The 27,939-nt window shown below is 36.0% G+C and overlaps 1 protein-coding gene across 2 annotated transcripts; it reads right to left on the bottom strand.

Annotated features, from left to right (window-relative positions):
* Positions 1-746: 746 nt before the first annotated feature.
* On the bottom strand, positions 747-26,482 carry CDC37L1 (cell division cycle 37 like 1, HSP90 cochaperone). Of its 2 annotated transcripts, XM_082657561.1 has the most exons (7): positions 26,261-26,482; positions 20,672-20,953; positions 17,675-17,768; positions 10,696-10,811; positions 10,211-10,333; positions 6,307-6,471; positions 747-2,533 (listed from the first exon to the last, which is right to left on the bottom strand). In XM_082657561.1, the coding sequence occupies exons 1-7, from the start codon at positions 26,390-26,392 to the stop codon at positions 2,432-2,434; spliced, it is 1,014 nt and encodes a 337-aa protein (XP_082513687.1). In that variant the 5' UTR covers positions 26,393-26,482; the 3' UTR covers positions 747-2,431. The 2 variants fall into 2 exon arrangements, with proteins under 2 accessions (XP_082513687.1, XP_082513686.1); XM_082657560.1 differs by lacking the exon at positions 747-2,533 and having other exon boundaries at positions 6,056-6,471.
* Between the last annotated feature and the right edge of the window lie 1,457 nt (positions 26,483-27,939).

Below are 27,939 nucleotides of genomic sequence, written 5' to 3'. Positions count from 1 at the left end.
ATAAGAATGTTACTCGTCTTTCTCTCCTAGAGAATAATCTTAAATCAGTATTATTTCCACCACCATTAATAAAATGACACTGAGTTAACAGGGAATAGTGAAAACTATTTTTTAAAAATCTTAAAAAAATCTTTTATTGGAAGATTAATTTTATCAAATGAAATAATCTCTGATGGACACTTTGATGTCAAAGGTGTTTTGCTTATTTGTTTGGACTTTCCATGGTTTGTATAGTTTGGAGAAAATTGTCTAACGTGAAATATAAATTATTCCTTTGCTTAGTATACTCTTATTATTTAAGAAACAGAAGACATTTCTCCTAATAGGAGTTAGTTCTTAGTAGTAAAGCAAAATAAAGAAAAATAAAAAGGATATCAATTTATTGTTCTGAGTACTATAGTACTGCTAAATTGTAAGTTATTGCAAATTATGGCATCAGTCAGTAGTTCCCAAAATAAATCCAATCACTTTCACACTGATACAACACTTCCCTTTGAAAGTAAAAGAATACACATAGCCAAATTTTAAATAGTTCTTCTGTTTTAGAAAACAAAAGCCAAAAAATCCTTCCGGAATAGTTTACTCAGTTGGTTGATAATTTCTCTCCTTCCAGTCTTCAGTTTTTAATACCTCTAACCTAAGGCAAAATGAAATTCAAAACAATTTTAAAGCTTACAGGCAAATCCTGGGGAAAAGTGAGAAGAATGAAAAGTAATGGTTCAAGTTACATTTCTGTGAAACTGGGGATTTTATTCCTATGTTCATTCTCCATTTGATAGGAAAAAGCAAGAGCTTGCTCCAAAACAGAAAACAACAACAAAAAAAAACTTCTATAACTAGGTCATTGGTTAAAAAAAAATTCAGGCTGATGAATACTACCATATAAATTAGTCAAACATTTTATTATAGAGTATGTATTTATATCAAAAGCACAAAAACAGCTTTATTCTTAAAACCAGGAAGATTGTGATGTTACATACGTAGATTCAATAATTCCAGTCCATTTCTATGGGTACTAAGTGCCTTATCACCTCAGATTAGTTAAAACAAGGTGCAAATGAGGCCAAGATAACAGGTCTGATCACCATGTGGGTCCCTTGGCGTTACCTGGCTTCTCAAATTGAGACGCATAGTCCAAATCCCATTTAGTCATCTTCTAAATGTTTGCTACTAGTCTCAATGGGACTGAGCCAAAGACTACATTGGTTTCAAATCAAAGCTCATGTTCCTATAAGTCAGAAGGTTAATCCTCAAATAATAAGGACAGAATAATTAACATTGTCATCTCATTCCAAATAAAATGAATAATCAAATATCCTGGCATATTTAAAGTGAATTATATAGGAAGTAGTAAAGCTCAGAAGCATTCCATGGTAACTGAGCTAAAGAGAGGAATGACAAATGTAGTAAAAGCCATCATTACCAGTAAGGATCACCAAATTCTTAGAAATATGTAGTTAGCTCCAAAAGATTTCTCTTGCCTTTTTAAAAAAGTCTTTGGGCCATATCAGAGTAAAACAAACAATAACCACAATTTTAAAAATCAGATTATTTTTCCCTATTTGTTCTTACAGGCCATTAGTATTCTTTTAAAACTTGCTCCCTGAGAGATCCCAGACTATGTCAAATAAAGAAATTAAGAGTGAGATTGAAGTTCCTCTCAGTAAAAAAAAAAAAAATCTGTATTAGCTTTATCACTTTTTATATCACTATATAACCCTAATATTAAAATGTCAACAGGGTAAAATCAACTACTAAGGAATATAGTTCTGAGAATACTTGGGGATAAATTTAGTATCTATATAAAATTGATATTATAGTCAAGGATTTAACTGATGGTGCCGAAAAAACAAATGTAATATTATTTTAAGGAGAAATATTTTGTTTTAATTTGTACCACCCCACTTACTTAGTAAAGTAGATTATCAACTACTGATTTATTGCTTTTAATATGATGAAACACCAGATTTGACAGCTAAATTAGCAATAGGATACAAGTACATTTTTATCTTTAATCATTTTTGTAGAGTAGGACATGTACATATCCATATAAAAAGACTGTAGCAGATGCCTCCTAGAATCAACCAGTTCTTGTAAACATTGCATTTGTGCAGATTTTCATACTTTGATTCCAAAATTGAGAACAATAAGATTAAAGGCAAATTTAGTAGCTAAAAAAACCAAAATAATGTCCAGTTTGACTTCTTGCAACATGTGGTACCACTCCTCTCTTCAGAAAAAAAAAAAAAAAAAAAAAAAACCTAGCAGCACATGAAAAAAATTTTACAAAACGTTTCAGTACTCTTTGTTTTCCCTCCCATCAAAAACCGAACAAAAATAAAGTGCAGCACCCATAAAAGTGTCAAGAAAATAGCCAAGTTCTTCCTTTCTTGTAACAAAATAGCACTTGGCTTCAGCAGTCTTAACCAAATTATACAGTGTCCATCATTTTGGGTTCATCATCATCTTTATGTACCACTGAGTTTAAACTGCAGAGAGCTGTATTGATAGAATACTGAAGATAATCTGGATTCTGAAAAGAAAAAAGAATGAATGAATGATAATCAGTTTTATGCCAGTATATGCAGTTGCATATTCAGTTTTGCATTCTCTATTTCTCTGCAGTATAGCAGAACAGGAAAAAAGATGGACTTTGAAGTCAGACTTGGGTTGAAACCCAAGAAGATAAAGAAAAAAATTAAATAGATTATTACCACTTAATCCAAAGAGATGTGATAAAGAGAGAATGATGTATGTGAAAAATAGAAATGTAATAAACACTACCTTTTTCCTCTGTTTAACAAAACTCTATAATTTTAATTATTTAATCATATAAGACTATATCTTCCATATGATTATATGTACATAGCTACTGATAATTTAAAAGATAAACATGGCTTTAAGCCAGCAATGTATTATATGTATTACGAAGATTACTAATTATAACAGTAAATACTAAAATTACAAAAACACTTGAATAAGGAAAAAATATATTTACTAAGTAAATATTATAGCTATCTTCAGAGTCTATTTTGGTTTCTCAAAGGTTAAAACAAACCCAAGTGAGAAATTGTTAATCTTTTGAAAGGTACTTAGACTCGTATTTAAAAAGTTGAAAACAAAAGAACAGTTTAATTTAGGTTTTGTTTATTTTTTAAACAGCAGAACTCAAAAACATTCTAATTTGTTCATTTCTAAAACTAGGAACAGAAAACTTTATTCAATAAATGCAAAAATAAACCCATTATTATTACAGCATCATGAATAGAGACCTAAGCCCTTAAGACCTAGGACTTTAGGAAATTCTTCCCCAAGAATTCAGTTTTATCAGTTGTTCTGAATATCTGCTCATACTTAGAGTTTTATTATGTATCACCTACTTTCATCTGTTTATCTTATTTAATAAACATCAATGAGGAAAACAGTCCACACAGGGCATAGATATCTTAAACCTCCCCATACCAAAGGGAGGCAGGGTTTTCAAAAGGTCTCCTTAATAAAGTACGATACTTTGTGATTCTTTTATTGTAAAAATCAAAAAGTAAGCCAGAAGTTAGTTGGATTATTCTCAATCAGGTTTTTATGAAGGAAGTGGCACAAATAACTGACTGAGGTCTGGAACACTAAAATAACTTTGGACCTCAGTTCTAACCCTGCCTCTTCCACTTAGTATAATGCCATCCTCAAAGAGAAAATAATTCATCAAAATTTAATAACATTAAAAGCTAGTATACAGGATAAGCCTAAGGTAACTGTTACTTATATCTCTGTCCAAGAGGCCTTGGTTTAGTTCTCTCAAAGCTAATGATAATGGTATTTGGCTTATTTCACGAGACTGCTGTCAATTAAAAAAAGATTAAAAGCTAAAGTGTTATCCAAATTTAAGTTTTATAAAAAATTATTAATAATCTTGTTACATTATCCCATTCTCCAAAGAAACAGAGTGCTAAGATCTTTTCTGACCATCCAGGCCCAATTCCAAAGGCCTTCAGAACAGAGCTTACAATTACTCTCTATTAAGACTAGGCTCCAGATTTTCATGGAGAATTTTGAGTATTAGAACTGGCTAAAGAGATTCTCTAGAATTCATCTACCCACCTCCTTAAGAACTGAAGACATCATCATGAGGAGACTTAAGAAAACAAAAAGCAATCAATATACCTAACCTAATGTACACTTAAATTCCACTGATTACCCTATATTCTCATCTAATAACATACTCAAAACATTTCTTGTCCCAGAGACCAGTTCCTCCCAAGAGCACACAACTGAGTGTCTTGTCCTATTTCTAGCATATGATTCAACAATATTCTATGATGTAGGTCAGTGGTCCCCAACCTTTTTGGCACCAGGGACCGGTTTTGTGAAAGACAATTTTTCCACTGGCCCGGGGTAGGGGTGGGGGGATGGTTCAGGCGGTAATACAAGCAACGGGGAGCAGCAGATGAAGCTTCGCTTGCCCGCCGCTCACCTCCTGCTGTGCGGCCCGGTTCCTAACAGGCCACGGACCGGTACCAGTCAACGGCCCGGGAGTTGAGGACCCCTGATGTAGGGGAATGAATGAGCAATGGAGTAGAACAGAAATCCAGGATTAGCATATTAGCTCCATCACTTACTGTATTGACTTCAGGTAGATTACTTAACCTCCAGGAGGTTCAGTTTATTCATCCATAAAATGAATGAAAATGTGTCACAGCATTTTTGAGAAGATTAAATGAGACACCATGTAAAAGTGTTTTGCAATTTATAAACTGATATAATAAAAATGGGATGTTATTGTTATGGTTAAGCTCTTCTTCCAAATCTCTCAGTTGACAACTTAGTCCCTCAGGTTGTCTCTCATCTTATCCTATCTATCATCTTATCCTTCTCTCAAATAACAGTGTTTCTGTGGATCTAGCTGAAATCTTATCTTTTCCCTCTTACGTTTAGAATCAACAACATCCTTCAAAAGTCTTTTCCTCTGCATTCATTATGTAACACCTTAGTTTTAGGAGGTTTATATGTTGAACTTACAGAGACTTAGTCATAAAATTCCTTTGGAAAGACTGCGTCCCTATGGGCTATTTCTCACAGAACTGAAGAGAAAATTTTCATTTTATTTAAACAGCATTAAGAGGTAATGTGTAGGACAAATTGAGAGAGAATATTGCTTACATGTCTAACTAAGGGTTAACATTACTAATTATTTAAAAATCGGACCTTAATTATTTCTATCCTTGAAAATAATATTTTTGGCTGAGTTGAATGTGATCAATTGCTTTCCTTAAATTGTCCCTTTGGCCTACAATACATATAACCAGAATAGTGAAATTATAGATACATAAGGTCAAGATATTGAAAATCTCAATTTCTACCACTCTGAGCACAGGCTCCGGACACGTAGGCTCAGCGGCCATGGCTCACGGGCCCAGCCGCTCCGCGGCATGTGGGATCTTCCCGAACCGGGGCACAAACCGGCGGACTCTCAGCCACTGCACCACCAGGGAAGCCCCACACTGCCTTTTGAGTGAGACTTCCCTTTCACTGTGTAGGCAACAGGCTAAACTGGCTAAAGCTGTTCCTAAAATCTTAGGGCCTGAAAATGAGAAATGAGAGATGACTGGTTCAATTTAAATGCTACTAGAACCAAAATGGGCAGTAACTTTTAATAACTTAAAACAGTAATCCTAAGTAGAATCAGGCAGACCTGTGGTCCAACCTCCTCTTTGACATAAATTCTTTCACACTAGTGACATGGTTTTAGCTTATTCTAATAGCAGATTTCCAAGGGGCTCAAAGAGTTGGCCAATATTACCATAAAGAACAGCTTAGCATAAGTTACATTAATTTGTAGTAAAATGTTACATCTGGTAGGCAACACCAACATTCAAAAAGATAATACTACTAAACTCATGCAACAGATCATCTTGGTTGCTACTTGGACATATGCTTTGAAGCTAATTCATCTCAATAAATCTTAACAGTATAGTTCTACTTAGAATGGAGATGTTCCTCAGGAGCCATCTTGAGAAGTTTATGATTGAGATGATCAATAGGTAACACTTGCCCTTAAGAATGCTTAGGTGGTCCTCATCCCTTCTGTATTTAAAGGAGGGGAATTTGGTATCTCTCTAAATACCTAAGAGATGAACAAGATTTAATGCTAAAACATGGCATGAGATGAAACTCAGAGTTATCTTTTGAGGCAAGAATATTTAAAATGACCACACATATATAATGTATAAGAAGAAAGAGAAGTTCAAAAGAACAAAAATTATGTAAACTAATACATTTATAAAATAAATATTTACTTTTCCAACTTACCTGTGGTAAGGATTCTAATAAACCTATAGATCCAACACCAGAATGGGGAACATTATTCTGAACTGTCATAGGTTGGAAACTTGGTGATTGAGAATAAAGTCTTACTCTTGACTTGAAAGCTTCAAGTTCATTTTTGAATGCTTCAAAATAACCTTCTTCCTCTGCCTAGAAAACACAAAAAATAAAGACTGTGTTTTTCAAGACTTCCAGACCAGAGTAAACTCTAGCAAGCATATATTAGGCCTGAAGTGGAAGAAGTAAAGATGAGGTGAATAGTTTCAACGTAGAAACCACCAAGATCTCTGTCAGATTTCTGAAAACTGCCTGTTTCATATGAATATTAAAGATTGGTTTGTTCCATTTCCCTCTGCTTCAGCAAAATAAAACAAACTAATAAGAAACAACCCGTCTTTACACATACACACTAATAAAATGAAAGAAGGTAGGCTTCCTCTGTATTTCTCTTGATTTATCTATATTCTTGACAGGATCCAAAATAGTCCTCATTTAACCTCTCATTTTCTCCTCTCCTCTTCCCACTGCCAAGCAACAGCCAAGGGATATTCTTTAAACCTTCTAATTCTCTACCAATTAATGAGGGAACACTATTATTGTTATTAGTAATTCTCTGACCCTAAAATCCCTATTTGTAAAAGCCATGAAAGCCAATTAAACTCAACATTCAACTTCGTTATGAAAATACCTTAGTGTTTTAGTTAAGGAAGTACCTTCTTTTCAAGATTATGGAAAGAAAAAAGTACGATGAGTTATGTTGAGGGAAGGGAATTCTCTCCCAAGGTGTATATAATATAAAGCAAAATTCTTAACGCAAAACATCCTTTTGGCAGTAGCCTCCAATTATAAACGTTTCCTTTGCAGATTAAAAAATGACACAGAGCACATCCTACACAATAGATCACAGAATTTAAGTTCAAGTGGTGGAAGAGATTTTGTCGAAGTCTCATTCCTGAATATCAATGGGCCCATTCGTCTGCAGTGCGATTTTTTTCTTTTAATGTAGTTTACGTTGTGTAACTGGATTAAAACCTATGGATTAGTTACTAGCATCAATATCTATAAAAATAATGCAGACAATGTTCTGTGCTGCCATTCTGTCTTTTTAAGAATTTAGGAATCATTTCTTTAATTATATTATAGCATTTCACTTTAGTCAATATATGGTACTCGTGTGGACACATGCAATGTTAGCCTTCATATCCAAAAGTAGTCCTTCTGAAATGGTTATGTAGCAAACCATTAAAGGAATCAAGTGACACAACTGCTGACCTTACTTCATGCCTAAGGCCTAGGGATTTAGATCTAGAGAGACTTGATTGATTTTTGTTTTATTAAGCAACCTATGGGTCACTTGCTCAGTTTCTCTATGTTAATTTTCTCGTTTGTAAAAAAGAAATAAAAATCCTTATAAAATGTTATGAGGATTTAATGAGTTAATCCATGTAAAGTGCCTAGAATAATACCTGGCACAAAGCAAGCACCTCATGAAAGTTATTCCTTAATTTAAAAGAAATTATTAAGAGCACAATGTTAAGATCTAAGACTGCATAGCTGTTCAGTTCTATTTTGTCAAAGTAAATTTCAAGGATACATATAGTTTGACTATGTTCCATTATCTTACTAAGCACTAGTTCAAACATATCCATTAATGTAAGATGAAAAAAGAAAGTATGATTTTTTTTTTTTAATGCCTATGTGTCAAGTGAAAATTTAGAATAGTCATCAGAAGCCTAACTAAAATACCAACTCAATCGATTACTCATTAAGGGCTTCCCTGGTAGTGTAGTGGTTAAGAATCTGCCAGCCAATGCAAGGGACACGGGTTCGAGCCCTGGTCTGGGAAGATCCCACATGCCGTGGAGCAACTAAGCCTGGGTGCCACAACTACTGAGCCTGCGTGCTGCAGTTACTGAAGCCTGTGCACCTAGAGCCTGTACTCTGCAACAAGAGAAGCCACCGCAATGAGAAGCCCGCGCACCACAACGAAGAGTAGCCCCTGCTCACTGCGACTAGAGAAAGCCCGCGCACAGCGACAAAGACCCAACACAGCCAAAAATAAATAAATAAATAAGTTTATTTTTTTTAAAAATTGTTTACTCATTAAAACTACTGTCTTGGGAAAATTTTGTATTTTAACAGTAGAAGTAGAAGATAGGACTGCTGCCACACTACTTTTTTTTATTTTAAAAACACAATGTTTTTCTCTATAAAAGGAAATACGTTGACTGTAGTATATGAAAAAGAAAATGGAAATCACTTATACTTCTACGACGCAGGTATAATCAAAATTAAACTTTCGGTATATTTCCTTCTAACTTCTAACTGTGTATGCTAAAATGTATCATATATGCAAAAAAGAGCATGTAAAATATTTACGTACAATTTATTGGGCAAAAATCCCACTATGTACCCACAAAAATTAGGAAATAGATCATTACTAGTATCTTAGAGATGAGTTTCAAAGAGCATTCCATCTCTCTCTGAGGTTACCATTATTGTAACTTGTCCTAATCACTCCTTTGCCTCTTCAGTTTTACTGCTTAAAATTTATGTATCATCAACAATATATTTAGTTCTGCTTGTTTTTGAACTTTATAAAAAATATAAAATTAAAAAAATGATACCAGATATATCATTCTAAGACTTGGTTTTTTTTTGCTTTCTTGTCTTTTTATCCATGCCAATGCTGATTAGTATATTACCAAATGAATATACCACAATTTATTCATTCTACTGTTAACAGACATTTGGGTTGTTCCCAGACTTTTTGCTATTATGAACAATTCTATTAAGCACATACATGAGTGTCTCTAGGGCAGCAGTTCTCAAACTTTATAGTCAAAGGACTCCCTCATACTCTTGAAAATTATTGAGGAACCTAAAGAGTTCCTGTTTATGCGGGCTATATCTATCAATACTTATGTGTTAGAAATTAAAACTGAGGAATTAAATATATATTAACTGAAATATAATAACAAACTCATTACATGTTAACATTTATAACATACTTTTTTTAAAAAAAACTATTTTCAAAACAAACAATTTAGTGAGAAGTCTGGCTTAACAGAAGATAGCTGTATTCACACATCTGCTTCTGTATCAATCTATGCTGTACACTGATGAGAGAATGAGAGTGAAAATGGCAAATAACATCTTAGTATTATTATGAAAATAGTTTTGACTCAGGACTAATGGAAAGGGTCTTGAAAACCCTCAAGTGTCCCTGGACCACATGTTGAGACATTTTTCTCTAGGGTATATACCTTGGATAATTTCTCGCTGTAAGCACTTGTCTTGTTCAACTTTACAAGGAAATTTTCCAAAGAGGTTATACCAATTTATACTCCTAGAGTCAGTGCATGTGAATTCTTATTGCTCTACTTCTTGTACAACTTTTAAATTATAGTAATAATTTAAATTAGTAAATTTAGTGAGTGTGAAATGTTATTTAATCTTTCTAGACATACCTATTTTTCTTTAATATAGCTGACTTCATCCTGTATATATAAACATGTATCACTTCTTTTGACTTTATAGCAAAGCATTTTCTCAGGTTAAAAACTTTTCATAAATATAATTTTGATGGCTGCATAATATTCTGTGTACTACAGATTTTTTTTAACCATTCCTCTAATTTTCCTGAATACATACATTCATGTGAATGGCTCTCAATTTCACATACATGCTGTATAGTATAGCTTCTTATATAGCTCCTTTAAATCTATATTAGCATGAAAACAACAATATAATTTTTCTTTTCCTTATAAAATCTACAGAATTTAGCCTGTGGCATCCTGGTTGGATGGCTTCCATTGATGTGTATGGACAAAAGAGGTCTCAGCTAAAACCTAGCCTTCCCATTTAACAATACCAAATAGCTACTTACTTTGGCTTTCTGGAAAAATAAGCGAAAACATCCTCTTGGATCCACATTACAGTTTTTGGCCATTTCCATAATAAACTGCATTACAACTGCTTGATGTGCTATTTGTTCCATCAGAGCCCCTTTCTGAAAGTAACAGATTAAAATTATAAGAAATATATTTAATATTGTGATTACTATTTGGATTTTTAAAATATGATTTTTAAATAGGTTAAAAAAGAAAAAGGTTTATAGTATCAATACATGGGAACAAGAGAGGTGAGGGGGCAGGCAGGCAGGGAAAGCACATTGGAAACAAGTTTCCCTATGCTAACTGAAATAACTAAAAAAAATTCCAACAGTAAGCTCAAGTAGATGTGAAAACAAAACAAAATTATAATTTCATTTAATGACCTTCCTACTTTCATTTAAAGTAACGGAAAAAACAAAAGAAAAAAGTAAATCAGAATTCCACTAATGTTCCCAGAAATTCAAGTTTCACATGATACCTGTTCAGCTTCTAGATGAAAACACCATAAAATAAGATATTTAGCAGTTTCTTCACATACAAGGTATGGATGGTCAGACAAAAATCTCTGACTATCATCCCATCGACTTAACATACCTGTAAAAAAAAGAATTAAACCATGAATGTCAAATACTTTCCTCTTGTAAGCAAAGAAATGGTATTTTAAAATGATTCTCTTTAAAGACAACTCACATTACCATAGCAGTATGTTATGGTAAAAGAGCAAATGAAGAGCAATAAGAAAGCAATACCCAGCATATTGGAAATAGCTTTCAAAATTCATAGCAAACTTTATTTCAAATAATGTCAGGCTAAAGTAGGGTGATTGGTTTAAAGCCGTAAGTTCTACATCTGGGGAATGCCCGAAGTCCCAGGCAAATAGAGACTCCTGGTCATTCTAGGCTAAAGTAAGTACAGATAATTTCAGGAGATTCAATATTATTTATTCAGAGAATACAAATTTTTCTGTTAGAAAGATGCATAAGAAAGCAAAACCTCAAGAAACTACACTGAGCAAACAAAGACTTAATAAAAGATTCAGAAAAACTACATTTCTTCTAATTTATTAAAATATGTCTAAGATAATATGGTAAAATGTCAACAGCATGGGAAACCAATCCAGTAAGTGTTATAATAGTAAATATACTCTAACCATTTTAGTGATGTTAACCATTTAGTCATGATGACTGTTTATACATAGAAAACAAAATCTTTTTAAAATTAGTTAAGCATATTTGAAAATAGCTGCCATTTTGCTTCAGAATACCAAACCAGTCCAAATACTACTAAAGGTGTACTGTCATCTTTACCCAAATTAGTTAAGAAATTTGGTCAAAAAGTTGATACCACCCAAGTAATTAACAGAACCAGCAAAGTGTTGAGCTTTATTTAGACTCGTCCAACCAAGAAAGTTACTGAGTCATCATGGAAATTTTATAAGGCTATCTCAATAGTCTGGCAATAAATCTTTCCTCTAGACACAAAATGAACTTCTGAAGTTCCACATCAGAACACAAGTAAAAACAAAACTGAGGACAAATGTCTTTCTGAGAAATACACAGCAACACATGGAAATTAAATAAAAATAATGATTTTTTTTCCTCATTTAAAAAATTGGAAAAAAGCATTTTAGCATTTTCTCATAAAGAGTTTTACAAGCTTTAGAGAGTTACTTCCCCAACACTTTGGATACAGTGACTAGGTCATTTTAAATTTTGAGAAACAATGATTATTTAAGTTACTTTAAACTACTTCTCAAATTATATAAAGAATCTAATTAATAATTTCTGTGGTCAGAGCTAAAGAAAGCATAATTCTATTTCTTATACCTGAAGCCATAAAATAAATCCTATAAAGCAATTTTGCCTTAGCTTTGTTAAACTTCTGAAGAGGGAATATTTTTAACTCTATCAACCATTCAGAGAGATCACTGCTTCTCCGTTTACTTCTCCATGGGCAGCATTGTGACTTACTCAGGCACCAAATTCCTACCCATTCTGGTTTCTTTTGCAGGAAAGATATATACGAAAGGGTTAGTGACACTTGTAGGGGCCGTGAAGAAGGGTGTCACTAAACGTTAAAGGTTTTAAACTACTTAATAACTGAGACAAAATTAACACTTAACATAGCTTTTCTTTATCTGAAAAATAATTGTCAATACTTGATTACAAAAATGCATACTAAATTATTATGAAATTGAGAAGTTACATTACAGGTAGTCCATTAAGACCTCTGTGGGAAGAGTGTGGAATTTTATGAACAAAATATATCAAGAGAATCAATGGCTTAGTGGAACAGAACATACCAGAAAGTACACATATTACTTTGGAATTTATAAAGAAACTTAAAATCAAATGGAGAGTAACACAATCTAACATGATGACTCTAGGACTAAACTGCCTAGGTTCAAGTATTGGCCTTACCACACCTTGGGCAAGTTCTATTATACCTCTATGCCTACGTTTCCCCATGTGTAAAAGAGGGCTAAAAACAGCAAATAACTCATAGGATTTTTGTGAGGACTAAAGGAGTTAATACATATAAAGCACTTAAAACAGTACCTGACAGAAAGTAAACACCTGATAAATACTAGGTATTATTAACACAATATGAACAATTCATTCATTCATTCATCCATCAAATATTAAGCTAATCCTTTTTTTTTTTTTTTTTTTTGCGGTACGCGGGCCTCTCACTGTTGTGGCCTCTCCTGTTGCGGAGCACAGGCTCCAGACGCGCAGGCTCAGTGGCCATGGCTCACGTGCCTAGCTGCTCCACAGCATGTGGGATCTTCCCGGACCGGGGCACAAACCCGTGTCCCCTGCATCGGCAGGCAGACTCTCAACCACTGCGCCACCAGGGAAGCCCTAAGCTAATCTTTTGGTTAAGGATAATCTAGTCATTTAAACTAGCCAACCAACTTCTCTGAATGCTTGAAAAACCTTACTTTGACAAATTAAAATATTTTAATTATGTATCTTCACCCATATATTTTTTTCTGGTGAATGTCTAAATCCCAATCCACCCTTTAGCTCTCAATATTCCATCTGATTCCTAAAATGGTCCCCAAATACACTTCATTATTTATTTCCCTTTCCTTTTTTCATTATACTGATAGAATGATAAGATTTCAATCCTTTGAATTATACTAAGTATCTTAATTTGTCAATATACCAAAAACCTCCCAACTAGGTTGTGAACTTCTTAATGAATGATATATGACCTATTTTTCAATATATCCTGAGCTCCAGATCTCCTGTATTCCCAATCATCTACCACCAGACAGCTACTTCTACCTACATGCCTGCACATAAACTCATCTTATTTGAAAATGAACCCATTCTTCTCTCCCTGCCCATCTACATTGCTTCCTAGGTTCCATGTCACCCAATCAGGTATTTCAGAGATTCTTCTGACATTTCCATTCCTCCCACATCAAACTTATCACTAAGTCCTGTGGTTATGCTATTGCAATCTGTTAATATGGTGAATCACATTAATGAGTCTTCTAATGTTAAGCCATCCTTGAATTCTTAGGATAAACTCTTTAAAAATATTTTTTTCAGATTATAAAAATAAAGTATATTCATTGTGAAGAATTCGAAAAATCCAGAAAATAAAAACCACCTGCAATGCTTACAAGAGGTAATCAATGTTAACATTCTGATGTATTTTTCCCTCTGGCTTATTTTTTAATGACTTTTAGAGAAACAAAATTAGAATCATATCATACATATTAATTTCCTACTCATTTCACTTCACATTCTAAGAGTACTTTTATTAAATGTTTTTCAAAAATAGGATACTGCTGTGTTTTTGAAAAGCAATATGTAAGTGATTACATTGAAGAGACTGAATATCCACCTACAGCACAACTGATTCTAACATAGTATCTATGCAAATATTTACAGCTTTTAACAAAATCTCCAGTGGCAATATCCCACACAGATTCAAAAAAATGCTGAATCACAGCTAACTTTGGTTGGAAGTGAACAGATGATGTGCCATGAAAAACTGTGTTAGATCACCAAAAATCAGCTCTGATCATCATAAAGACAGTGATGTCAAAGATGCATATGACTTTGAAGAAAACTGTTCTGTGAAGTTTAAAAGAAAACAGACTTTATTTCTAAATTGGTATTTTATATTTATAAAACATGAATTAACTAAATTAATAAGTAAACATAAATATGGGAGAAAAAATCAGTACTTCACAATATTCCATGACATGGTTGTACCATTAATCATTAGATGGTAAATTCCATCTAATTACAAGGGGTAATAAAAGCAATATAAGAAAGACAGTCAAAAAATATCAAAAGATACCATAAGGGAAACTTAGGAGGAAGTCTGAAGAATATACATACGCATGAGACCACAAAGTAGTACAGTGTCAAGCCTTTGCAGCCCTTCACAACCTCCCATGTTCTAGGCCCATGTCTTCCAAGAGTCTGGAATGCAAACCAAGTTTGGAAAGCCTCCAGCTAGAAGCTCTAATCACAGCTGCTATTCCAAATGCGTTTACTTCAAAGGATTATATGAATGTAGTCATTATTCTGACAAATGCCTTTTTTTCCTCTATTACAACAAGCACACAACTCCAGAAACATCTGCTTCCACCCAGGTGGGACAATTATTAAACTTTCACTGTCTTGCCTCAGGTCTCTCCATCAACTCTGTGCCATAATTTAGTCCCCAGAGACTTTGACTATCTCATCATCCCACATGACTGCAAACTGGTCTACTGCACTCTGATGGAACTTGGTGAGCAAGAAGGAGCAGGTATCCCATTTGTCTCGGTATGATACAAACAAACATGCCAGAAAGTGGGAAATAAAAACACAGGAAAATTTTGGGAGCCTACTTACTACCTTAGTAACATTTCTGGGGATCCAATGGGCTGTGGCAAGTAGGATATCTTGCCCAAAGCGAAAAGTCAAGTGTATTTCCACTAAGAAACAGGCACAATGTGAATCTGGGAATGGCTGTCAGGTCTGGTTGGCTTTGAAGACAGTAAGCCTCTGGTTAGTATTAAAGGATGAGACATGGAAGCCCACTCATGCAATGGCAAAACAACTGTTTATTAGTCACATATTTCCACAGCCATCTGATTGTTTGTACAATATTTTATAAACTAAGGAGTCATGGTGGTATATTTGAGATTATTCAGAGATTCAACAGCATGGGATCTCTTCATCAAGGGTATTCCAGGTTAGCCACTGAATACCTAATTTACCAGTAGCAGAAACCAGTGCTGAAACCTCAATATTGAAGAGGCCAGCCAACCATCAAGCTGGAAGGACCAGCCAACCATCAAGTAATAGGTTGATAATCTTGGTCCCGTTTCATTTTGGAGGAACCAGTGGTTCCTCACTTGAACAAGACCATTTGAGATCTGGTATTGCCCTCCCTCTTTGCCATGCTTCTACCAGTAATGCATCTGTGGTCTTACTAAATGAGTTGTTCCCCATACCACATTATTTCTTGATCCCCAAACTCAATTTACAGCAAAAGAAATGAAGACAACAGGCTCACGAAATTCACTGGTCTTATGAACATTACTACACAGAAGCAGTAGGTTTTATAGGATAGTGAAATGTTTTATTGAAGACCCACATAATTATAGTGCCAGGTGGGTTACTACACCTAGTGAGGTAGGGATATTTTCCCAAATAAAATTCTTTCTGACCACAGCACTCAGTTTATAGCAAAAGTGAGGGAACTATTTTACATGCACTAGGTTTCCCATGGCTCCAAAGCAACTGGCCTACAGAATGCGAGCTGTGTGAAAGCACCTTGAGGGATGCTATTCTACCAGATGCATCATGCTCTGAAAGAGTAATCAGTACATGGTACTCCTTTTCCTACAGAACGCGCAGGCCTGGGAAATAAGGGCTGTAGGTGGGAGCTGCAACTCACATTATCACAACTAAGATGCATTTACAAAATTTTTGCTTTTTATTCTTATAATTCAGGGGTCCGCTTATTTAAAGATTTTAACATCTACCCAAGGGATGACTGTATATCCATTTTTTCTATTATAAATAATACTGGAATGATAATATTTGCAAAAATAAACTTCGCTTACTTCTTCAGACACTATTCTTGAATTAAACAGAATACGTAACTTATTTCACTTTTTAAAAATAAAAAGTATGAGGGCTTCCCTGGTGGTGCAGTGGTTAAGAATCTGCCTGCCAATGCAGGGGACACAGGTTCATGCCCTAGTCCGGGAAGATCCCACATGCCATGGAGCAACTAAGCCCGTGTACCACAACTACTGAACCTGTGCTCTAGAGCCCGCGAGCCACAACTACTGAAGACCGTGCGCCTAGAGCCCATGCTCCTCAACAAGAGAAGCCACTGCAACGAGAAGCCCGCACACCGCAACGAAGAGTAGCCCCCGCTCGCCACAACTAGAGAAAGCCCGCACGCAGCAACGAAGACCCAACATAGCCAAAAATAAATAAATTTATTTAAAAATAAAAAGTATGAGAAAAATGAATAAATTTTATGAATAAACTTTATGAAATAATTCTATGAATAAACTGCAAAAAAAGGAAAAAAATCTAAAGTAGTATCCGTTATACTGACATAAGGATGAATGAAATTCTAAATACTTTGGGAGAGAAACACCAATAGGAAAAAGGTCTCAAAATGTCATTTAAATAGCTTATTAACATACTCCAAATAAAAACTATGTTTACTAAATTGACACATATATACTTCCCAGTAGCATTTTCACTCCAGCAGTATTGTCACTGCTTATAATTCTTAGAACATAGCATACTGTTTCCCGACTCTGCCTTTGGACATGCTGTTGCCTTGCCTCCCTTATCTACATGGAGAACTCTTACACGTTCCTTATAATCTAACTCAGACGTTTCTCCTCTGGGAAGCTTTCACTAAAATCAACCCCCATCCCACTGCTTTTCCCCAACAGAGAAAACTATTTTTCAGTTCTTTGTATATGTATTTCTATTACTTACTATTTATTATAAATTATATTCTATTACTTATTATTTATCTGAATAACAGTTGAAGGATCTACATAAATTGTATAGCATCATATCCAAAACCTGAAAAAAATGAATGCTAATCTTACAACCATAAAATAATCAGATACAAAGGAAGCAAAGATGAAAAAAGACAAAAGCAAAGACTAGTTGGGAAATGGAAAGAATCTAGGTAGTAAAAAAGACCATGTTTTAGAGGGTAGGATTATATAATAATAGATTGAATTTTGCTTTTCTTCACAATTCAGTTTACTCTGTCACTCTATTTTTTTACGACCAAAAAAAAGTCTAAAACAAGAGCTATACAACTGTGCCAGAAGCAGCTATGCAACTGGAGTTTGTCACTCGTCTTCTTTTTGGTCCCCATTTTATAAATCCACCTTTTGTACACATATTTATGATACCAAACATTACAAAAGAAGGAAACTCAAGTAGTAGACTTACCAAAATGTCTGATTTTCTGCTCATGTTTCTGCATAAATGATTTTGATTTATCTTCATCTTCTGTTTCTTTTCTTTTATCCTGATTAATAAAACTCTAAGGAAAAAATTTTGAAGTTAAAATCAGATTTTATATTCTAATTGGATTTTCTTTCTCACTTATTGAATGCCTAGCAATCCTTCGCATATACACTATAAAAAGGTGATGTAGTAAACTCATATTACATCATTAAATTCATCTGTAAAACTCTGTTAAAAATTAAAATTTTCTTGGGCTTCCCTGGTGGCGCAGTGGTTGAGAGTCCGCCTGCCAATGCAGGGGACATGGGTTCGTGCCCCAGTCTGGGAAGATCCCACATGCCGCGAAGCGGCTGGGCCCGTGAGCCATGGCCGCTGAGCCTGCGCATCTGGAGCCTGTGCTCCGCAGCGGGAGAGGCCACAACAGTGAGAGGCCCACGTACCGCAAAAAAAAAAAAAAAAAAAAAAAAAAAATTAAAATTTTCTTGTAATGAAGTTTCATTAGTCTTATTTAAAGTGATATATATGTAGAAAATTATACAATTATTTTAGAAATCAACAGAGAAAAACAAATGAATTAACTCTTCTGTAAAACTGAATTTCCCTATCAAAGGCAGGTATAGAAAGATCCTTTACATGCATAATTTATGTTTTGCATTATTCATTTCCATCAAATATTTGCAGCTCTACTGTCATCTTTGGAGTTCTTGCTGGAAACAAACTCAGAAATTCAAAGCATATAGAGTATAGTTACAACAAAATTTCTGATAAGACATAAACCTAAAACAGACCTTTGCTGTAAACTTTTTTTAGGAGAGGCTAAACAGTTCGATTCTGAAATCAAGTACAAATTTCTATTAAGGAAGTGCTTCTTTTCAGTTAAATAAGTCATAAAACAGACGAAGATGAAGTTTTTATCTGGCCAGAAAAACTGGCAGAACAATTTCTCAGAACATTATGTGATCATGTTTAAACCTTGAGATCATCACTGCCAAAAATGAAATTTGAAAACTAGCTCTCTGACAGTTTACAATCAGGAAACACACAAGTTTACATATTTCAAAATAAAAGCATTTTTTTCTTTATATATTCTCCATCTAGACCAGCACTGTCCAATAGAAATATAATCCAAGCCAGAAATGTAATTTAAAGTTTCTTATCAGCCACATTAAAAAGCAAAAGAAACAGATGAAATTAATAACATATCTATTTAACCCAACATATCCAACATATTATCATTTCAACATGTAAGCAACACAAAAAAGTTATTAATGGAATATTTTACTTTTTTTGATACTAAGCCATCGGAATCTGGCGTGTATTTTACACTTACAGCACATCTCAATTCGGACTAGCCACATTTCAAGTGCTCAATGGCACATGTGGCTAGTGGCTATCAAGTTGGACAGCGCAGACCTAGACCAGTCCTCTCAAGTCTCAAGCTCCCAGACAAAATCAATGTACGATTTTGAGCAAATGACTGGAACATAAAGAGAGTCCTAATTAATTTGTGGTATAAATGTAAGCTATGTTAGAATCCAACTTTAAAAAAAAACAATTAAAAGAAGAGAGAAAAATATTTTCTTTGTGACCACTGTGTTAACAGAAGAGACATTAACTTTATAAACAAAGAAACATTGTTTTGACAATTCCCTCTGGAATAAAAAAACTATTTTAAATAGTTTTGGGGTATAAATGCAAACCAGAAATAAAGTAATACTTAAGATGACACATCCCTTAGAACAACATATACAGAGACAGCGAGTCATTCAGTGAAAGAATTATTCTGTTGAGGGGAAAGAAAAATATATAAATTAGTACAATCACAGAAAAAGTCTAGAAAGATATGACTCATTGTTAACAGTGGTCATCTCTGGGAAATGGAAATGAAGGAAGCCTTTCAATTCTACTTTACAGGTTTACGTTTTTGTTTTTTACAAGAAGCATGTTGTACTCTTACAATTTATCTCCATTAAAGAAAGAAGTACTGATAGGGCTAGTGGTACTAGACATTTACCTGTGTGTATTACTTATTGCTGTAGCAGGACCAGAGCTAGTCCAGGGGAAGGAAATTAAAGGTGCTTCGGGGGGAGTGCTGAGAGTGGATGCCAGAGCAGAAACAAGTAGTGTTAAACACTACGAGTAGAGAATAATGACGGTTAAAGATAAACTGAATGCAGACTTAGACAAGAATGAGCAGTCCATACCTAAGTCTTGAGAGTTAAGTTTAGTACAAATAGAAAGAGTACTACTTTAGACATTAGATGAAAATGACTTTATTTCATTGCCCACTTCTTTTTCAGATACAAAAGTCAAAGAATAAGGCCTATATACGTAATCCAGTGAGAAACAGAAGACCGCTCTTAATAAACTAACTTGGCAAAAGTATTTTACTACTCCTTTCAGCAATAATGCTTGTAACACTAAGACCAGATTACTGTCTTGAGGTTTACTAAATACATACTGGTAAATAACAGTGAGAGACTTTGTTTTATTTGATAAAACCAGTAACTATACATTAGTGTTACAAAATTGAAAGCAAGCTGATAAGCATAGCAACATGAGAAAGCACTGGTAACATCTGAACTTTACCACATACCAGACCCCATGCTATCTATTTTAAGATGTTACCTTATTTAGTTTTCATACCTACTCTTTATAGTTGATGAAACTGAGCCTTAGAGAAGTGACTTGCCCAAGGTCAAAAGCCAGCCTGTGAAAAGTTGAGATTTGAGGCAGTCTGACTCCAGAACCCATGCTTATATTCAGTGTGCTATGCTGTAGCCATATAATTGGATTAAGGACTACCCACATTAGACACTACTGGGGATAACACATTTCTGTAACAATCACTTTTCCTAAACTGTCAACACTGAATACTGTTTATAAGATTCTGTTGCTTTGTTAACAGATATGCACAACTGGTTTGTACAAACACTTCAGTCTTTCCTTCTTTCATTACGGTCCAATAAAAGAGAGTACCTTATTAAAAACATCCTTGCTAATGGCATCCATGTTCCACAGACACATTCTCTCTCTTTGTACTAGAGCCTCTTCTTTCTGCCGCCATTCTTCTTCCCGTTGCCTCAGTTCTGATACTGCTGTTTGTGCTTTGGCATGTTCCTGATCCAAGGACTCAGAGTTATGCAGTGCTAAGCTACCAAGTTTCTGCTGAGCTTCAGCGAGATTCCATTTGCACGCCACAGAGCTCTTCACAAACTCTTTCTGCTTTTGGCAAGCCATTTCAATTCCATGGCTATATATCTGTATTAAAAAACAAAACAAAACAGTATTTTTAAGAAATGAAGAAGGCAACAGAACAGGTATGTTTATGTAGCACAGTTCAAATTTCTATTAGTCACGGATTTCTGTACAATGTTTTTGGTACACAGGTATCCAGCCTTCTGTGTTTGCAGTTAAGAGTTTTATATTATAGACCTTGTTTCATCAACTAGACTCTAAGCTTCGTTGTTAATTTGTGCCTCTCCCCTGACAACTAACAGCAACAAAAAGCCTGGCAACTAGCACAGTGTCTTGCATACAGCGGGACCTCAACAAACATTTGATTTATAGTCTTCATAATCCTGAAACAGAATAATAAGAACAAAAGCTTAAATCTAGTTCATCATCTTATCACTCAACATGGTGAAAAGCAGACCTCTATAGAGCTTTGCTTTGCAAGTTCTTCACTCAAAGAACCTTTTATTTAGAAGTAATCACTTCTTGGTTTCTATTTTCTCTCTGTGTTATCCCAATCCTTGGTAATCTGAGTTGTTATTATTGGAAATTTCTATTTAAAACTGACTACATCAGATAGATAACCTTTAACTTAATCCTAATCAAAACAGACAAAGTTGTTTAAAAAAAAAAGTCACTGGTACACCCTGGTGACTCTGTTTTTTTTTTTAATATCTTTACTGAAGTATAATTGCTTTACAATGGTGTGTTAGTTTCTGCTTTATAACAAAGTGAATCAGTTATACATATACATATGTCCCCACATCTCTTCCCTCTTGCGTCTCCCTCCCTCCCACCCCTCTAGGTGGTCACAAAGCACTGAGCTGATCTCCCTGTGCTATGCAGCTGCTTCCCACTAGCTATCTATTTTACATTTGGTAGTGTATATATGTCCATGCCACTCTCTCACTTTGTCCCAGCTTACCCTTCCCCCTTCCCGTATCCTCAAGTCCATTCTCTAGTAGGTCTGTGTCTTTATTCCCATCTTGCCCCTAGGTTCTTCATGACCTTTTTTTTTTTTTAAGATTCCATATATATGTGTTAGCATATGGTATTTGTTTTTCTCTTTCTGACTTACTTCACTCTGTATGACAGATTCTAGGTCCATCTACCTCACTACAAATAACTCTTTTTATGGCTGAGTAATATTCCATTGTATATATGTGCCACATCTTCTTTATCCATTCATCTGCTGATGGACACTTAGGTTGCTTCCATGTCCTGGCTATTGTAAATAAAGCTGCAATGAACATTTTGGTACATGACTCTTTTTGAATTATGGTTTTCTCAGGGTATACGCCCAGTAGTGGGATTGCTGGGTCGTATGGTAGTTCTATTTTTAGTTTTTTAAGGAACCTCCATACTGTTCTCCATAGTGGCTGTATCAATTTACATTCCCACCAACAGTGCAAGAGGGTTCCCTTTTCTCCACACCCTCTCCAGCATTTACTGTTTGTAGATTTTTTGATGATGGCCATCCTGACCGGTGTGAGATGATATCTCACTGTAGTTTTGATTTGCATTTCTCTAATGATTAATGATGTTGAGCATTCTTTCATGTGTTTGTTGGCAATCTGTATATCTTCTTTGGAGAAATGTCTATTTAGGTCTTCTGTCCATTTTTGGATTGGGTTGTTTTTTTTTTGATATTGAGCTACATGAGCGGCTTGTAAATTTTGGAGATTAATCCTTTGTCAGTTGCTTCATTTGCAAATATTTTCTCCCATTCTGAGGGTTGTCTTTTCGTCTTGTTTATGGTTTCCTTTGCTGTGCAAAAGCTTCTAAGTTTTGTTAGGTGGTGACTCTGTTCTACTAAGAATCAACAGTAATTAGTTTTAACATTTATTTTTAAAAATTTTTTAAATAAACTTATTTTATTTATTTATTTTTGGCTGCACTGGGTCTTTGTTGCTGCGTGCAGTCTTTCTCTAGTTGCGGGAAGCGGGGGCTACTCTTCTTTGTGGTGCGCGGGCTTCTCATCACGGTGGCTCCTCTTATTGTAGAGCACGGGTTCTGGGTACACAGGATTCAGTAGTTGTGGCACACGGGCTTAGGTGCTCCACGGCATGTGGGATCTTCCCAGACCAGGGATCGAATCTGTGTCCCCTGCACTGGCAGGTGGATTCTTAACCACTGTGCCACCAGGGAAGCCCACTTTTAACGTTTGTTGAACCACCACGTGTAAAGCATCGTGACGGATGTTTAATTCCTTATATTCCTCAGTTCTATCAAACAAAAGCTAAAGGCACATTCTTTATGATTTCTTAGCCAAAATGTAGATCAATTTCAAACTAGGTATTCAGAATAATTTTACTCCAATCTATTCCCTTATCTGCATCACTATTCAAGCCCTTGTAATTTCACACTTTAATTATATAAATATACTCTTTCTCATTTCAAGCCATTCTCTACTCTTCTAGACTTGGAGTGATTTCTCCAAGAAACAAATATGATAATTTTACTGATTCTTAGAGTCTTGGGATAAAGCGCAAACTCTGTGGCATGGCATGGTCCCTCATGATCTCACTTCCTATTATCTCTCTAGACTCAGTCCTAGTCACTCTTCTACTTGTTTGCTTATTGTTTACATCCCCTTCCCACCCCTCCACCCCATTCAATGTGACAACTCCCCCATCCCTAAACCTCCTATCTCCATCCCAGATTCCAGCATTATGTCCCTTCCCTCTTACCCTGTCCCTCTCCACCCAAGTTATGCATATTTCTACAGTGGTGTTTTCACACAATACTGTGCTTATTTGTTTAACTATCAGCTTCTTGAGGGGCTAGAATGCAATAAATCTTAGATGAATAAACGACTCGACTTCTTGGAATAGACTAGTGGTGGTTAGGAATTCTAAGACAAGTAGCATGCAAGGCTTCTTTTTTAGCTAAGTCTTCAGGCAAACTTAGATTTCTATTGGAGGGAATGTGGACACTTGCTATTCAGATGTTTTACTTGTTTAGCAGGTTTGGAGCCCAGATACCACTTGGTCCTAACCAACCAAGTAAGGTATTTATTTTTACTTTTTGCTACCTTAGAATAGGGTTAAGAATAACTGCAGACTAGCTATGCTTAAAAAGGGACTAGGAAGAGGAGAAAAATGAAGCTATATAATTTATTTTGTAAGAAAAGACAAAGAAATACTAAGAAAGGTAAGGACAAATGGAAATATCTTGCATTGTCAAATTATGCGGGAGCAAATTCTCAAATCACCTCTCAAATCAAACACAGAAATCTTATTTCTAAATTCTAAAAATGATTTATGTTTATATCCTTCTGCACAGACTACACAGACTATGTTTGGGCATTTGAGTAAACTATCCAACATGTATTGAGATGATTGATTATATTTTAATAAACAAAGATTTGAAAAAAGAACTGTTAGCATTAAGGTCTACTAATGTAACTTTACATAAAAAAAATTCCCAAACAGGATCTCTAAGTTCCAAACTGCATTTAACTGGATCTCAGAACTATATATCACACATGACATTAATATAGCTAGTTTCCCTATATTTGGTAAAATTACACCAAGGCTGTTTTTATAAAGATTATAAAATGTTTATAAACTGAATTAAATATTTTATTCTTTCCAAATATTCCAAAAGAAAAACTTAAGTTCTAAAACTTAAATCCAGCAAGACAAGTAAGTAGGTTTGTTATAAACACATGAACTAATTTAGGATTAGAAATCATTTTGCAAATCTTAGTACCATTCAAAGTTAGTTTCAGACAAATAAAATTTTACATTACATCACAGGATGGGCAGTACAGTAGGTGGGAAAAAACACTGTACTAGGTGTCAGAAGTGGATTCTAGTTTTAATTCTGCCACTGCCTAGCTACATGGCCTCAGGGAAATCACTTTTAATGTAGGATTTAAGCCTAATCATTTCTAAAATTCCTTTCAGCTAAATAAGCTTATAAATTAATATACAGCTATTTTTAAAATTCAGTTTCTCTTAGGTTACTCTTTAGATTCAACCACAATGCAGTGAAATTCTTGAGACCTTTCTATCCTCTCTATACTCCTTCAAAACTGACAATGGCAGCTGTTGTTCATTCTTTTTCTATCTCTGTAACACATTCATTATGTGCTTATATAACACATTTTGTATATAAAGATGACACCAGTGATCCATAATTAGTGGGTGACTACCAACCTATCAACTCTCATTCTGTCCTCCTAAAAAAATGTCTTGTACTTTCCCAGTGACTGGCTGGCCGAAGTACAGTCTGTGGTTATGAAACAGCATTTTTCTCTGTGCAGCCAACCAACCCTGTGAGCTGGGCATAGGATCGATGACCCTACACTTATTGGCAAACAATTTAAATCACTCATTTTCATTAACAGCTAGCAAGATGAGTCTAGAGAAAAACAGTTTTAATTCAGTTAAGCCCTGGGGGATCCCATTTTGCAAGAAGCCTAGAAGGCAAATACCTATAATCCATTTCATTGAACCTATTAGTGTTTAGTCCGTGATCCTGAAATATACTTCGAAAACACTCAGGTTAGGAGAAAAACCGGGACAAGGTGATATGAGTACCTAAGCACTCCCTAAGATAGGACCAAGAAAATCCTAAGTGGCAGTATATCACATTTGGATAAGTTTCAGAGGAAAGAAGGCTGGGCTGAAAACCACAAGTAGCGGCAGGAATCTGAGAAAGAAGTCTGAAGGAAAAGGCAAACGTGTGCCTATATATTTTTACTGAAGAATCGTGTGAAGCAAAACTAAAATCAGAAACGTAAGGGGAAAATGGCCACGCGAATGGGCGAGATTTACGCCAGCATCAATAGCAAGGTTTACAGAATTTGCTCAGATGTCAAAAGTCAGTGAAATAAACTGGATCTCAAATCTTTATGTCAGGAGCTCAGTGAATTATTGAAACACAACCATTCACTGTTCCCATCAACTGTGCACAAATATTAGTGCCTTCAAAAGAATAAAGTGCTCGGATTAGAGCAGGCACAAGAGGACAAAGGGTCAATGTTATAGAGTGAGTTGTCCCAAATCTGGGTACCGTCAGAAGACGGGTGGAGGGGAGAAACTTCTTCCAAGGGTGAGGAATTAGCCAAGGTGAAAAGGTGTGCGTGGAGGTGAAGGTTGGGGCTATATGGCCAGACCCTCTTCGAAGACCTCAGTAGATGCTACAAAGTGATGGGATGGCTTCAGGCTCCCGACGCCCGAGGTTGGGGGTCGGGAGTCGGGGGCGGGAGAAGGGGGAGGTGGGGGCTCAGAACAGGGCACAGAAGAGGGTCGCAGAGACAGAGGGCTCTGGGGGCCTGGTGACGGCTCCTCTCCATCCCCCCGCAGAACACGGGCCCCTTCTCACCTGGGTGCCGCCTCCGGGCAGCTGCGGGTAGCGAGGAGAACCGGGGGACACGTCCAAGTCACTCTCTTCCTCAGCCTCACCTTCTGCCCGAGGGAGGCTCCAAGGTCCTGGCGGCGGCCACGGCTGCTCCATGTCCGGCTACCCCCGGCCCTACAATCCCCACTGCCAACAGACTTCCCGTGAGCGGAACCTACTGCGCGGAGCCAGCCGCCCCAGCCGGGGGGGCCGTTACCCAGAATCCCTCTGCCGGCGGCGACGCCGACGCACGCCCGGCGCCAGCCTGTGCCGCGCCACCGGCGGACGGCGGAAAAAGACGTACTCCACTTGTTACGTCACTTCCGTATAGGAAGGCGTAGGTCGAGGGAGGTGCGTCCCGGAGTTTGGGAGGCGGTTGTGGGTCTGGAATGGTTTCTTGTTTAAAACTACTTTTTCTGAAGCCTTTCAGTGCTGCCAGTTTACCCTCCAGGCGCTGAGGGTCATGTAGTATTAAATACTTGTCTGGAGTTTCCTACGCAGTAAACGGTGGGTCCTAGGGGCCGGGAGGTGTTCGGACCGAGTGTTGTCCACTGCGTATTGTGTAAAAACTGTAATTCATTCCTGTACTCGTTACTGATATGTAAACCAGTTTCTGAAGCGGGGGTGAGGGTGGCGGCAGTTGAAGTGGAGAGAAATTTTAAAAACAGAGACAACTTTTCTCTCGTTCTGAGTTACGAGCAACGAGGATTCTGCGAAACTTGGCTGGGAAGAAGAGTATGCCAAAGATAGAGTACTGGAAGGAGCAGGACTTTAAAAAACACAGTACCATATAAACAATGGAATATTACCCAGCCATAAAAAGAAACGAAATTGGGTCATTTGTTGAGACGTGGATGGATCTAGAGATTGTCATACAGAGTGAAGTAAGTCAGAAAGAGAAAAACAAATATCGTGTATTAACGCGTATATGTGGAACCTAGAAAAATGGTACAGATGAACCGGTTTGCAGGGCAGAAATTGAGACACAGATGTAGAGAACAAACATATGGACACCAGCGGGGGAAAGTGGTGGTGGGGGGCTGTGGTGGTGTGATGAATTGGGCGTTTGGGATTGACATGTATACACTGATGTGTATAAAATGGATGACTAATAAGAACCTGCTGTGTAAAATAAATAAAGTTCAAAAATTATAAAAAAAATACAGTACCACTAATAGCGGATGTGTAGGAAGGGCTTCAGTGTATTTCTACGTATCTCGTTTAAATCGTAAAGATTTGTGCTCTCATTATCCCGTTTTTTGAGAAGAAGAAATAGACCCCATTATGCCTAAGGTCACACATTTTAAGGGGAAGAGGTAGGATCAGCCCAGGGCGTATGACTTCAAAACGTGCACGTTTAACAATCAGGCATTGCTGCCCTACTCATAATTAGAGACCCAAATAAAAATAACGAGACGCCGTTTTTTCAATCTTTTGAAGTTTGTCGATACCCAGTGTAGGCAAGATGTGAGGAGATGCTGTTAGAATGTCACTTGGGTAATCTTTCGGGTGGGGTAACCTGACAGTATCAGAGGTTTAAGTGCTTTGATTCGGCAATTTAACTACCAGGAAATTATCCAACAGTTATTTTTGCACCAATAACTAGTGATTTATCCGCAAAGGTGTTTATTGCAGCTTTTTTCTTTTTTCTTTTTTTTGTGGCA

The sequence above is a fragment of the Grampus griseus genome (genome assembly GCF_964374135.1).
Source record: "Grampus griseus genome assembly, chromosome: 6".
Lineage (NCBI taxonomy): Eukaryota > Metazoa > Chordata > Mammalia > Artiodactyla > Delphinidae > Grampus > Grampus griseus.
The sequence above is the reverse complement of the archived record's forward strand: the minus strand, read 5'-3'. Positions and strand labels throughout refer to the sequence as shown.

Excerpts from the sequence above, each read along its gene's own strand:
- CDC37L1 (XM_082657560.1), bottom strand. The coding sequence starts at position 26,392 with ATGGAGCAGCCGTGGCCGCCGCCAGGACCTTGGAGCCTCCCTCGGGCA. Across the intron at positions 20,954-26,260 it reads TGCCCGGAGGCGGCACCCAG|ATATATAGCCATGGAATTGA; the intron begins GTGAGAAGGGGC and ends TTTTTAATACAG. Across the intron at positions 10,334-10,695 it reads TTCATCTAGAAGCTGAACAG|AAAGGGGCTCTGATGGAACA; the intron begins GTATCATGTGAA and ends TGTTACTTTCAG.